The sequence below is a fragment of the Alligator sinensis genome, unplaced genomic scaffold, assembly GCF_000455745.1.
Source record: "Alligator sinensis unplaced genomic scaffold, ASM45574v1 scaffold228_1, whole genome shotgun sequence".
Lineage (NCBI taxonomy): Eukaryota > Metazoa > Chordata > Crocodylia > Alligatoridae > Alligator > Alligator sinensis.
The window spans coordinates 2,539,891-2,553,755 of record NW_005842044.1 but is presented as its reverse complement, the minus strand read 5'-3'; the positions used below and the strand labels follow the sequence as shown (position 1 = coordinate 2,553,755).

Sequence of the window (13,865 nt, the reverse complement as noted above, 5' to 3'; positions counted from 1 at the left end):
TACAAGGCGAAGGACAATTACGAACACGCAGCAAGTCACTGATCTGAGCAGTGCTCCAGCTACCAAGAACGCACCACTAAACACTGCATCTTTTCCTTCGGACTGTATTGCCTACGTTCAAGCCTTTGAATAATGACTTTTTAGGGGAAAAAGACTGAAGATCCTGTCTACTTCGGAAGTGAAGATCGTTAAGGAGCACGGTGTAAAATCGACAACGCTAAACAAATCCTTCCCTTGGCTGCCATTCTCTCCACCGAGCAAAACAGAAATCCAAACCTGATGGATTCCACAATCGAAATAATAAAGTAATAATATGTATGGAAACCAGGGTCATGACAACTTAATTAAGAATGAAGCTAACGTCACCCCCACAAGCTCTTGCTCCCTTGCTTCCACTCCCCAAATGACTGGAAAATACAGAGTAGCTAACTACATCTGAAAGAATATAAAAGTTACTGAACCCTGCTGCCGAGGGGAAGGTGCTTGCTTTGGCGCAGGAGCCGCGACAATTCTGGCCGGCGGTTTACTTAGCATAGCAGTTGCTTCTGTGAAGGCAAAAGCAAGTGTGCATGAAGGAAACAGCTCAAAAAGCATAACACCATTTGCTTTGCGTCTTGTTCCGTATGAGAAAAATGGAGTTTGAAAAGCAGGGGCAGCGGGAATCCGCAATATTGTAATTTGTCACTCTCAACTAACGCTGGCAAGAAAACAGGACAGGAAAAAAAAAAAGGGAAGGGAGAGCGAAACTTTTTGTGGCTGTTTTTAGGCAGAAATTCTCCAACTCTTCATAGATCCAACCCATACCCAGTGATGTTCTACACCGGTAATAGCTATAATGCCCAAATGAACAACTGATTTAATTAAAGAAAAACTAACCGAACCATATTTTCCTTCCCTTCACTTATAATTCCGTGGGAGGGACTGGCACGTATATATAAAAATCTGAGATCTCTCTTTCCTTTATACCCTGAGTTGGCGTGTACTCCTGAGCCATTTATGAGACCTATAAAATTACATTTTTTAATTTTTCAGTTTTGGAAATTCATACTTACATCACAACTTTTTATTCCAGCATAGGAAACAGCAGGAGGAGTTGAATGTTCCTATTTTCTGAATGGCATCACTTAACCACGTACAACGTAGGTACCACCAGCAAAATGGGATCAACCATATATTTTTACTTAAGCTCTACCAGATATCATATAAAACCACATTTTATAGAGGGGGAAAAAACTTACACCAGGCTTGCAATACCAAAAAGAAATGCAAATAATCTGTTTGTACCAGTCCAAGAGAAATAAAAGTCCAGTGTTAAGCACGTACAATTATCTAATAAGAATTTACTTGGAAAGCAGCTCAGGGCAGGCAGAAGAAACAGAGGGAGAAAGAGAGAGCACTGTAAAATATGTGCTAACACTTACCTTGAGAAAAAACCGTATTATCTTTGTTCCAGTCACAATAGTACTAAATAATAAACTTTCTGTTAAAAATCTAACCAATATTTTCTAAAGAAAATATTTTTTTTAAATAGAAAAGTTAGGTTGTTTCCTCTTTCCCACAGGTGTGGCCAAAAGGCCAGAGTGCCAACAGCCCCTTCCAAATGCTCAATTTAGTGACTTGTGTTTTCTCAACTTTTCCCAGTGCTCATTAAACCAGAACAAAAATCAATTATTTATTCAAGTGTCCAGGAGAGAAGGTTTCTCTAACAAGAATATCAAGTACTTGAAATTGAGTATTTTAGCCTTGCAGGTGCTCTTTGTAAAGGACACCTGCAATCAGTTGTTAGCAATTTTGCTTCCACCTGAGACTGAAAGTCTGTTAATTCTGCTAATTTCAGGCTCACTGCCCCAGGTTGGGAAAGACTCATTTTCTTCTGGCCACATGCATATGTAAGCACCTAATAAAACCATCTTTATCAAAAACAACACAAGTAGATCCATCTCTCTTCAGTTATATAATGAAAATGTAGCTGCATAAACCTTTGCAACAAACGTTCTTATGTTTGCATAGCTTGTGGTCCACATGTGGCCACAATGATGGTCGATAACAAAAGCACCGGGTCGAACGTATTGTACACAAGGCAATCAATCCAGTTTTGTGTGCACGAGACTGAAGAGGTCAAAGACGAAAAGGTATAAAACATATGGATAAAGAGTAGTGCATAAGTGATGAAATAAGTATGGTCAAATAGTAAACTGTTTCATCATGAACAGGCAAACTACTCAGCAAGTGATTTAGCATTATGTTTTCTGTTTAATCCATTCAGATTTAAATAGAAGACTCGGCACAAATCTTAGTCATTAAAACAGCTCAGTAATGTCAACCCAGTCCAAGCATAGAGTTTAATCATTCAAAATTTATTTCAGTGCTATTTAAAACTGAACTCAGACGAATCGGTTCCTACCTGCCCATCTTGACCAACGTGAACCTGATGTATCTGCAAGTTACCCTGTAAAAAAAGAATAACGATAATAAACACATACCTTGGAAATTAATACAGTAGGACTGTTTAAGGAAAATTGTTTTCAGAGTGCTTAACTGTTCCCCATTTCATTATTTAACAAGTTATTGTAATTCGTTCAAGGAAATCCATTAATTTAGGAAATTCTTCCGAAAGTCTGTATGCTTTGGCAATAAAACTTAACTACAATGCCCTTGCACTTTAACCACAGAGAATGGATGCTTTTACTGTTCTAGAGATTCTTTTCAACCTAGAAAGTTCTTTTTTGGTGCTTTTCATGTGATGATTAAATAAAAAATCTGTTTGTGTGACGTCTACAGAGATAGATATTGTCTTCTCATATTCCCTTATTTTTATAAAATGCAAACATGCATAATTCAAAACATTTGTTATTCTAAAATTAGGAAAATACCTTTTTAAATCTTTGACTTGTATGAAATATAGCTTTTCTAATGGATATAATATCTGTTATTACAAAGCTATCACTTGTGCTAACAGCTTTTTTTTTTTACTTTATCAAAACTCAATTACAAATGTGAACAAAGGGTTCTATTATAGAAATTACAAAGACACCTCTTACAAAAGATTCTGAATGCTATAAGCCATTTGCAAGAGCTATGAACACTGAAAAAGGAAAAAAGAATCTCCATTACAAAAAGAAAATGGTTTGCACTTTCAAACAGGGCCTTTAAAAGTATGGTTAAGTCAAGGGGGAAAAAAACACTATCCAAGATACTATAGGTACAAGAGGTGAAATGGCAAATTTCTATGAGGAAACATACCAAAGTCTTTGATTTTCTTATGCTTAATACAACTGGCAGTAATTCTGCTTTCTTTCAAAGTTGTGTACATTGGAATAAATTATAACCCAGATGTTTTCAGCCCACATGGACAAAAGATAGGCCTGCTCCTAAATCCTTATATACCAGACAACTCCCACTGAGGTCAGCGAAGCTTGGGTGTGTAAGAGTTCCAGGCTCAGCCCAGAACTCCTCACCTCTCCTAAACCAAAATAATTTAGTGGCTCCAGACCATTATCATTAAGTAATCGAGTGTGATTATCACTAAGGATACAGAGCTATGCCATTCACATTCACACTAGATTCCTTAATAATAATTATCATTAAGGCTACAGAGCTATGCCATTCCCATTCACTTCCATTTCTCTTTATCCTCAGAGTCAAACCCTTAAAGGAGACTTTCTTTCAACTAAAACTGATTTTCATTTATAATAAATATTTCTAGCATAAGGGTTGATCTGCACAGGGCAATGCCCTGGAATAACTCTTCTGCCATAACTTCCCCATGTGGACACTTGGCATGCGCTAAGCATGCCTTTATAAAGTTTACTTTAGTCCATTTTGGAAATGGATTAGGCTACGGCATAAAAAGGTACTCTAAATGCAGAAAAAGTGCTTACACAAAGTTGTTGCAAAACAGCTACTGCACTATTCAGTTCTCTTTCTAGGTTATTTGCAGTACCTTTCCCACCTAATCAAGTCCGAAGAGCATAATTAATTAGAGCACAAGCCCCATCTCAGGCTATGAAACATTCCAAAATACACAGCAGCCAGCAATAAAGGTTTAACTTTGGCAAAATCCGACTGGCTCCAATGGGTGTTTTGCCTGAGTAAATCTGGAGTTATCAGTTTCCTTTTAGCTTCACGATTTTGAAGCTAAATTGTGAATGTTTCAATTCAGGGGGTTGCTAGAAGAGTAACAGAGGCAGGCAGAAACTGCTTCGTTCTGTAAAATACCTGCACTACGAAGAAAATCAAAAATCCTCCCTGATCTGCAGCTCTCACAATTAAAGCTATTCCTAGGTGTTTTGAACACATTCTACACGGCATGTATCCCCAATCCTTTTCTCTCTGAACTAACATACAAGCACAAAGATTGTACTCATTATTATAACATGAAGACACTATAGTCTGCTTCCCATAAATCCCATTAAAAAGCACATCAGCTCTAAACCACAATTTGCAAATAAAATATGCTGGCCAAGCAAAAACATCCACAGAGTAGAAACGTGTTGCATTCGCTGACATTGAGGCCCGTTTCGACGTGGCTCTGTTGCATGCATTCAGTTCTGCTCTCGCTGACAGTATTAGCTTCTCTTTGCCATCCTGAGAACAACGGTTTTAGAAACATGGCCCTCATCTCAGCAGAGCTCAAAGGTTACGTTTTGGCTTACCTCGCTGTCTTGCGTTATTTGGACCTGTTCGCCTTGAGGGACCTGGGCTATGTGGAGGTGACCCTGTGGGATCCGCAACAAAGAAAACAGCAAGAAGCATCAGAAGAAAATCAAAACTCAGAGAAGCTAGCAGCTCAGATATAGTACAGCCTTACGTATTCAACGCAGGGACAAGGTGGGGAAAGAAAAATCGTAACTCACTGAAATTCTCTTATGTGTGCAAACTGCTTTAAAAATTAAGCATATCCACATGTGTCCATTCTTTTAGATGTAGTACCAATGGAAGAGTAAGTCTGATATGTAAAGCATTTAACTCACAAAAGGCAGGAAGAATAGACATGGGGAACGTACCGTGTCTTTCTTTCCAAAACTCTAAGTTTTAGTGATTTTAAATGATTCACAAAACCTGCCGCAAATACGTACATGCACACACCCCTTTTAAGCGCAGGTCAGGCAACGTACTTCTGGGTGTGGTGGCAGGATCAGACCTTAAGGTACATCAGTAATGTATAGGGATTACTTTTGCCACAGATGAAATGCAGCTGGGTCAAACACGATAAAAAACACAGAGTGGGAAGCTCTTAACATTCCCTGAAATACGTTCAGTTCAAGACATTGTGATCTTTTTGCAGTGGATTCACTGACTACTAAACTAAAACGAGATATTTAAAGAAATACTCAAGATTATCCAGAAAGCATAAGACATATTGGCTTGTATTCCACACAGGAGAGCACACGAACACCAGCAGACTCTCCCTCTGCCTGAAGAAGACTGCTTGTGCCCAAAAGCTTGCAACGAACAATTTTTCCCACTATTAAGTTGGTCCAATTAAAAATATCGCATTTACCCATATCTGCCATAAAGCACTGCACGCTCACCGGGATGGACACATGCACGCATCAAACTACACTAAAGGTCACATCTTCCGTTGGTGTAAATAGGAACAGCATCATTAATTCCAATGCAGCTATGCCAATTTACACCATTGGAGTGACCCGGCCCTAAGAGTTTTAATAAGGCTGCTCCTTGATATCACAGATCTTAACACAACCACTTCAGAAAGAAATCAAGCATAACGTTAGGAAGAAAAAAAAATAAATGGGCAGGGAAGTGAAGAAAGTCCTTGTGCATCCCGACTGGCCTAAAGAAGCCTTTGCTACTGCAATTTACCTGCTGGCACATTTGATTCTAAATAACCTACGTCGGGGCTTATAAGGCTTTGTTTTCATTTTAATATGCCTGTATGAAACGGAGATTAAAGATACCCATTTGGAATTCTGTCAAAGGACTTCCTTATTTTATAGCACAAGAACAATTGCATGTGAATTTCAAAGAAACACAGATCCCTCTATTTCAAACAGTTTCATTTCCTTTGGAAGGAAGCTGTCTATTTATAGGGAGAAAAAACATACTGAAAGTATCAAACTGACAATAGGGACTGTATATAAAATTAGAGCGCAGACCCAATCCATGTTGAGATTAGAATCATTTTCCCTTCTTAACATCAAGCTCTCAGGGCTCCCAGGGAAGAGCATTGAAAATTAAAAAGGTGCAATTATGCCGTGTTTATGGTAGAGATAATTCTTTCAAGGATAAGGGGGAAAAAAGGTGACTTTGTTCACCTTTACACCATTCACCAGTCCAAGAAAAACCTGCTCGCTCATCCACTGCAGGTACGCAGCCAGCCCTCAAGGCCAATAACTTCAGTTTGTGCACCTAAGCAATTCAAGCAAGAAAAAATAATAATAATATTTTTGTCCCAACCCCCAAACAAAATTTATGGAGGCATTTGCAGTTCCTTGGCATCTAGTCCATTCCTAACACTACCTATTTCTGTTTTCACATTTTCTCTATAAATATTTTTGAGCCTGAAAGTGGAAGCACTGGCAGTACTAAAACCTAAAGGCCATCAGCAATTCATGGACCCTGTACAGGGCATTTAAATGCAAATGTACTTTGCCCTACTAACGACCTGAAGCTTGATCTATGCAGACTGTCCTCTACAAGCAAAAAATGTCATTTCCATCCAATGCAGCCCAGGGCTGATATGGCAACAACAGCTAGATACTGGCTGCAACCCACCATAGGTTTAGCAAACTTCAGTTTAAATTTAAATTATGATGCCAGAGATTCACATTTATCTCTGTGTAATAAGCTCTCAACTTTATATGCGTTTAGGCAGGCGTTTTGTCTATACATCTTCTAACAGCAATTTGCATTTCTATTGAGTCCTTCACGAAAAAGATCTCGAAATGATTTACATACATTTTTAAACCTCACAAACATCCTGTGAGATGGGTCAAATTAATACACATGCTTTAAGAGATGGGGAAACCAAAACACGGTAATCACACTACAAAACGGTGGTGGAGCTGGGAATGAAAACCAATGACGCTACCTCTCAGTTTATGGTAAAAGAACCTTGTTTCCTCAATGGGAGGATTGTCTCTTGAGTAAACGCGTGCCAAAAGTTATCCCCACCCCTCCTTGAGTGCCACTCCAATCCACTACCTGGCCCCAATCAACAAGTGAGACAGATCCTCACAGAGAAGCAGTATCACTTTTGATTTATTTTGCAATATAATTATCCAACTCCTGTGTACAAAGCACCCCATCTCAGTCCTCTTTCTAGCTCCTTTCCAACCAGGCTCCTGCGCTTTGCACACCCTTGAAACCACTGCCATCAGCCTCTTTAAGGACCTCTTCCAAATTTCAGAACCAGTCCATCATTTTCATCCTTGACCTGCCAGCTGCCTTCAGCTATGTTGGCCATGCTTTTCTTCTCGTCGTCCCATGACTTTCACAGTGCTCCTCTCCAGATTTGTCTTCTCTAATCACTCACTCTGCATGTCCTTTGGAGGAGCTACAGATTTTACATGGCTCTGTGCTTGGTGCCCATGTCTTCCACTTACTTCTGGGTGCTCTCATCCATAGACACAAAGCCATCTACCATCTCTATGCAGATAACTCAGAGAGCAGTACCCATGGCATTGGCGTTAAATAAGGAAGTAGCAAGGGGGCTTGGTGGAAAGTTTTACACCTGCTAGCTATCTTAAAATTGGGTAAGCTGGTACTAGACAGCCACGAGATGTCAGATGGACAAACTAAGATACTATTTTGGACTGGAAGAGACAAGTCAACCATCCTGCCTGTAACCTGAACGTCATATTTGACTCTCTAGAGACTTGCACCCAGCCTCTCTCTAAGCAGTTCCAATTCTTTCTGCATTATATTTCTTAGAAAAGCTCTTTCCTTCATGTACCTGTGGCTAAAATGTTTGTTCATGCTCCCCTCATCTCTCATCTTTCATGCCACATACTTTTCTTGGGTCGGGGCAAATGCAAATTTGCCCCATCATCTCCATTCACAAAAACTATCTGCATACCCCACTGTTTTGACCAGGTTTCTGCTCTCAGCCATCTCTCTACTGCCCCTTCCTTCCCTGTAACAGTAAATTCAAGCTACTGTCTTCAGTTTCAAACCCCTTCAGGACCCATCCTCACCCTACTTTCATCTTATTCAATATAGAGATTTGATTCCCGTTTTCAGCCTAGGCCATGGTGCCAGCTTTCATCATTCACTTGTTACATTTTCAAACAAAACATCCTTGTGCTTTCTCCTATGCTTCCCATTACACTTGAAAGAGCTCTCTGTCCTCAGCACCTTTCCTTTCTTGTTTGTACAGCGTCTAGCACAATGGGGGTCCTGATCCACAAGTAGTAATCCTGTTCACTATTATTACAATGAAGAAGAAAAAATGTTGAGATTTACCAAAAGAAGTTTCCAGCTTGCTGGAGACTGAAAACCCATTTAAAAAAAAACAGAAGGCAAATGAGGTAGACCCCAAATTTATTATTTTTTTAAATGCCTTAGCTTGCATTTGATTGGGATCTCTTGATTTTGGCGTGACTTCTCCTTTTTGAAAGTGAAGTATCACAACACTATATGCTGCAACTTCTTTCTGAAATGTGTTTTATTCCTTGACATCTTTTTTAATTAAATGCAAAATAATGCTTTGTATTAAAACTGTGACAGGAAGCTACAAAAGTCCAGATCATTTTCCTCAGAATGTACCAAAAGAGGTTTTAAAAACGGCAAGGGCTTGAGTTATTATAGATGTGTCAGGCTTAACTTTCAAATTCCCTGACTTTTGTGGGTTTGGGTCAAAATTTTACCTTTATTTAAACAGAATTTTTAGAATTTGTCAATATTTATAAATTGTGCTTGTATATATGTGTCTAAATGAATACACATGTAAAGCTAACAGATGTCCAAAACTGCTTGTGAAGGCAATGTTAAAGAATGAAGATACATGAGTCAGAAATGGATGGTTTACTATTCTGAGAAGCAGCAGATTTTTAGAAAACCAATATAAACACATTTGTTAGGCTTACATGCATAATCAGGATAATTGCATAGACAAATGACTCATTAGAGGCCTAACTGGCCATTTGTGTGTACCCTTATATGCATGCATTCATTTACAGTAGTTGTGTGAGCAAACTGTGCAAGCGCATTTTTGACAACTATAAAAGAAAAATCAGGCCCTGAGTGTTTAGGTTTCTTTCTAGGAAAAGATAAGAGGCCTCTGCCAATCCTAAACAAGTTTCAGAAAAAGCTGAATCAGAGATTGAGGCACAAAGTTTTCAGCAGAAATTTGTTTAAACAGAAGAGATTAAGAATGAGTACATACTACTTGAACTTGTCCATCTTCTCCTATTTGGTGAATCTGAACCTGCTGAGCATTAGCGAGTGCGTAGTGGAGGGCTTGCGGCTGGTTCTGCTGGATCTCATTAGAAGCCGACACTGTACTTTGTGCGCCCTCTGAAAAAGAAAGAAAAAAACCCCAGCTTTTTTTATTTGCACATCTCCAGGTCAGTTGCCAGGCAATAACGTATGGCTAAAATCTGCAAAAAAAAATTAATAAAAAACTGCAGAGGGAGTAAGCAGACGCATATCAGCTGCATTACTCTTATGCTTTGGTTGCAGCTTCCTGATTAGTCGGAGTCAGACTGTAGACACCATCAATACAGTTCAAAGGATGCTCCTACATTTCTGTCTCTGAAACATGACACGTAGTTAGGTTAATTAGATTAAAATTTTCACATAGACAAGATATGCTCGGAGAGCAGAGTCGTAAGGTAAAAGGGCCATCTAAATCACAGCGTACTTAAATTTTTCCTCAACTTGTATAATCCTCAATGCTCCAACCATCTGTTCATCATCTGCCAACACACCATCCTCCTTTCAGGCGGGGGGTAACTTTCTGCAGTGCACATACCAAATCTTACTGCTCCTCTGGAGTGTCTGATAAAAGCTAAGGGATGAATGCCATAATTTATATATTCCCATTTAGGACCGGGTTTTAGCTGCAACACATTTAGCACCAGAACATGGACGACCCAACCGTCCCATTCTTATGAGCAAGTCACGTATCAGTGTTGTCAATTCTTGTCATTTTATTGAAAATCTTGCGATAACCGGTATTTTCTTAAAGCTGCCTTTATTTTGTCAATTTTCTCAAGTCTTAAAAGGATTTCAAGAGAATCTCCTCTTCCATCAAAAGGACTGGTGTAAATCTTTCCCCCTTAGGGTGGCAGAAAAAAGTATATCTTGGAACTTAAACACCAAAGGTGAAAAATAATATGTCTAAACTCATTATGTTTAATCCACTGGCACTACTTATTGAAGACTGACTACATTTTTTTAAGTTTGGGCTTCCTAATGGAGAACACAGAAGAGGCTCAAGGTACAGGTATGTACCTAGAGACTGAGACACAGTCAATAGGTGTAAGCGCTGGCGAGTAGCTTTGCGTCCTTTTAAACATGCAGAGGGGAAAATTAGGGGAACTGTTCGAGGGAACCTCAGAATGCCCTGGCCTACGATGGAGATAATTAACTACTATTCCTGAACGTCCTTTCTTTTGAGATTTAGACATTCAACACTATTTGTAGGACATATTTTTGAAGTTTAATCGAAATCATAATGGCTGTATGGCTGGAGGCAGCGCTGTCAACCATAAGGACCATATATAATTATGTCAAGATGGATTCAGAGAATTTTTAAACACATTTTATTTCCTTGATAAATTTAAACAGCTTCCTTTTTGCTATTACATTGTCACAAACACACACTTAGGAAATTATTATAAATCAGCATTTTAATTTGTATTTATTTATTGCCTCGGTAATGACCTCTATACCATACAGTAATATAATGAGGTCCCTTGTAATACATTGCAACATCCCATAATACAAGGCTATGAATCTGTATTATTGCAGGAAACCATAATGAAAATATTTAGGAAATAAAATGGCACTGCACTTGCACAGTTGACAACTTTCTTGTTAATAGCTTTACATTTATTTATTCTTTAAATAAAGACTAGATGAGCCTTACCCTCATTACGGATGACTGACGGGCTGTATATTTTCATTTCAAAATAACAAAAATAGGGGGCGGTTACTGAAAGCAAAGAAACCCTATTCCACACCAGTACACTGCCAGCACCCTAATTAACTAAACCCTCTGAGGTTTATTCTGGAAGCACAAAATGATCTGGAGCGCAAGAGGGCTTATCCCAGCCTGCTAACGTTTTAGTTGCAATGCTCTAAAAATGGAGTTTATAGAAATTAGCATCTCTTCCCACCTACCTTGTTTTCTGAATCAACTGACACAAGATAACAAACATGCACTTTAAAATCTAAGCCATGAAATGGCAAACCGATTCAGTACTGCTAAGCTATCATGCAGTTATTTGTCGGAAAGTTTGTTAACACTCCAAGCAAGCATCTTTAATTCATTAACAGTCTGTAATGATACCCTGTGAATAAAACAGCCAACTACAGCTACCAAAGACAAGAAAATAACTATTGTTATTGCTAATTGTTATTGCTAACCTTTTTAAGCTGGGTTTTACTTCTGTTAGGGGCATGGGTCAGCAATGCCCTGTTGCTTCACTGTTATCCAAATTCGCAGAGAAGCCATTGCTTCAAAATACCCTCCAATATCCTGCAGTGCCATGGGCATCCACGGTAGCATAAAAACAAAAACAGGCAGTCCTTGAATACAGCATAGTCTGCTACTGCTCTCTGGGACAGCTATAAGGTACATTTGTGAGGCCAACAGGGAATTTATTTAGAGATCTGGTGCCAGATAGTTCTCTTATGTGTAAATGGGCTTTGTCATTATGTTCAGCAACATTAATTGGATAAACAATTCTTCCAGAAAACTCTGAAATCTTTTCCCTTGTCTGCGTGTGTTGAATTTTCATGTTATTTTCACAGAACTGATTTTCCATCATTTCTGTTTTATGAAGCTTTGAAAGCACACCACAAGGCTATTAGATAACCAGCCCTATTTTTTTAATCTTGTCCTTATAGGCCAAAATTAGTCCATCCAGTTGTGACTTCATATTTCCAGCACATTTTTTCAAATTTCACTGCACAGTTCAACATCTGGCCAGCCCTGGTGTCCAAATACATAATCCTATATATTTAAAACAAAGATAGGGATATATATATATATATATATATATATATATATAGGATTATGTATTTGGATTGTGTGTGTGTATACAGACAGATGAACATTTTTTCCACGCAGATGTTGGACTAAAGACAGAACTAACTGACAATCAAAGGCTTGTTCCTCCTATAGCTTCAGTAACATTTTTGAGGTATGTTCCCTGTAGCTTAAATTTACAACATTGCACTGATAAATGGTATTTCTGAGAAAAACTTGAGACAGATTTAAACTAGTTAACTTCCTAATCAAGAACGGCTCATAACACAGGAGTATCCGTGCGTTAATGATATCTGCGGCATATTGAAGAAATGCTGGCATTTGTAACCGAAGAATACAGAGACTTGTATTTGTTGTAGTCCAGCTGTGATTTAATAGGTATTAAAAACCATTTTTATATCGACTGGGTTAAACAGGGGGCCTGTAAGCGTTGCAAATGTCAAGCAGAGTCAGGAGGAGGAAAGGGGAGATGGGGACAAAATGCCTTCACACTCCATCTCTCAAGAAGCAAACTTGCTTATAAATAGACTTCAGTTTTTGGCTTTGATGCAATGGCCACAGTTAGCAACAAAAAAAGAAAAAGAATTCAGCAGTGTCTCAAAACAAAACATCCTTTATGTATAATTGTTTTTCCCCTCTCTAAATCTCTGACCAGGCAGAAGTAATATTTATCCATTTTTAAACATTCCCCATAAAAAACAAACACAAACATGAATAGGGCACAGCTTGAATGGAGGATATGTCAACAGTTATAAATCACTATCATGTAAACTATCTGGCCTCACATTTACAACTTGGATATATTAGAGAAACCCTGGCACTGAGAAACCATACAGAACTCGCATGTTGAAACTTTCCACTGCATTATTTAGGAAGAGGGGCTTACTTGGACATTGTCCGAACACTTGATTTAATGATGCTGCTCTTCAGGTATGATGTTGTGTTTTCAGAGCATCCTTCTTTTGGCACAAAACTACAATAGCATCCCAATCGTCCACCAAACGGAAGATGCCGCTCTTAACTTTTCACAGGTGGCGGGTTACGATATGGAAAAAAATTATAACTGGCAAATTCCTTCCTCCTGGAGCAAACACTAGACCCTTTAAAATTCATATCTGTTTACTAGATGTGCTTCTGAGCTAGAGGAAAGTAAACCGTGCTAAAATGGAATTCACCTTCTCGAACAAATCTTCAACACTTGGCAAAATCACCCCACTATGACATGCAACTTCTGCAGCATATTATTTCCAAGCTAAGCCTCTTCAGAAGTTGAGAGAGCAAGACTGGATTTGTCAAGCAAATGTAATTTGTAACCACCTCCAGCACGAGCGTATTTTAACTTTCAGCTAAGATCGATTTGAACGTTCCTCACTCCGAAACAAAACCTCTGGCATTTTCCATATCACTTTTTCCATTTTCATTTAGCCTTGCTCACTCTTTTAATGGATCTTTAAAAATCTTCAGGGAGATTTTGATCAAGTGCTCACCCCATATCTATGGGCAGATACTTGTCTTCGCACCCCAATTTCAATTTAAATAGGAATTAAGGCTAAGCACAGACAGTCCAAAAGCCTGAGGCTGAATCGATTCAGTCTTCACAGGTTAGTCTAAACTGCTGTAGACTGAACTGATCAACTGCTTTCAAACTGGCTGAAGCTGGTTTAAGATACACCTGGATGGATGT

General features: G+C 38.7%; 1 protein-coding gene across 3 annotated transcripts in view; it reads right to left on the bottom strand.

Annotated features, from left to right (window-relative positions):
* BANP (BTG3 associated nuclear protein) overlaps nt 1–13,865 on the bottom strand; it is a 191,353-nt gene that overhangs the window by 86,331 nt on the left and 91,157 nt on the right. The window contains exons 8-11 of one of the 3 annotated variants that reach the window (XM_025203112.1): nt 9,350–9,480; nt 6,279–6,372; nt 4,656–4,718; nt 2,405–2,449 (exon numbers count right to left, since the gene is read on the bottom strand). In XM_025203112.1, coding sequence (XP_025058897.1) covers nt 2,445–2,449; nt 4,656–4,718; nt 6,279–6,372; nt 9,350–9,480 — 293 coding nt within the window. In that variant the 3' untranslated portion in view covers nt 2,405–2,444. Of the gene's footprint in view, nt 1–2,404; nt 2,450–4,655; nt 4,728–6,278; nt 6,373–9,349; nt 9,481–13,865 lie in introns of all 3 variants that reach the window. The other 2 variants (XM_014519521.2, XM_006022768.3) reach the window with 2 other exon arrangements.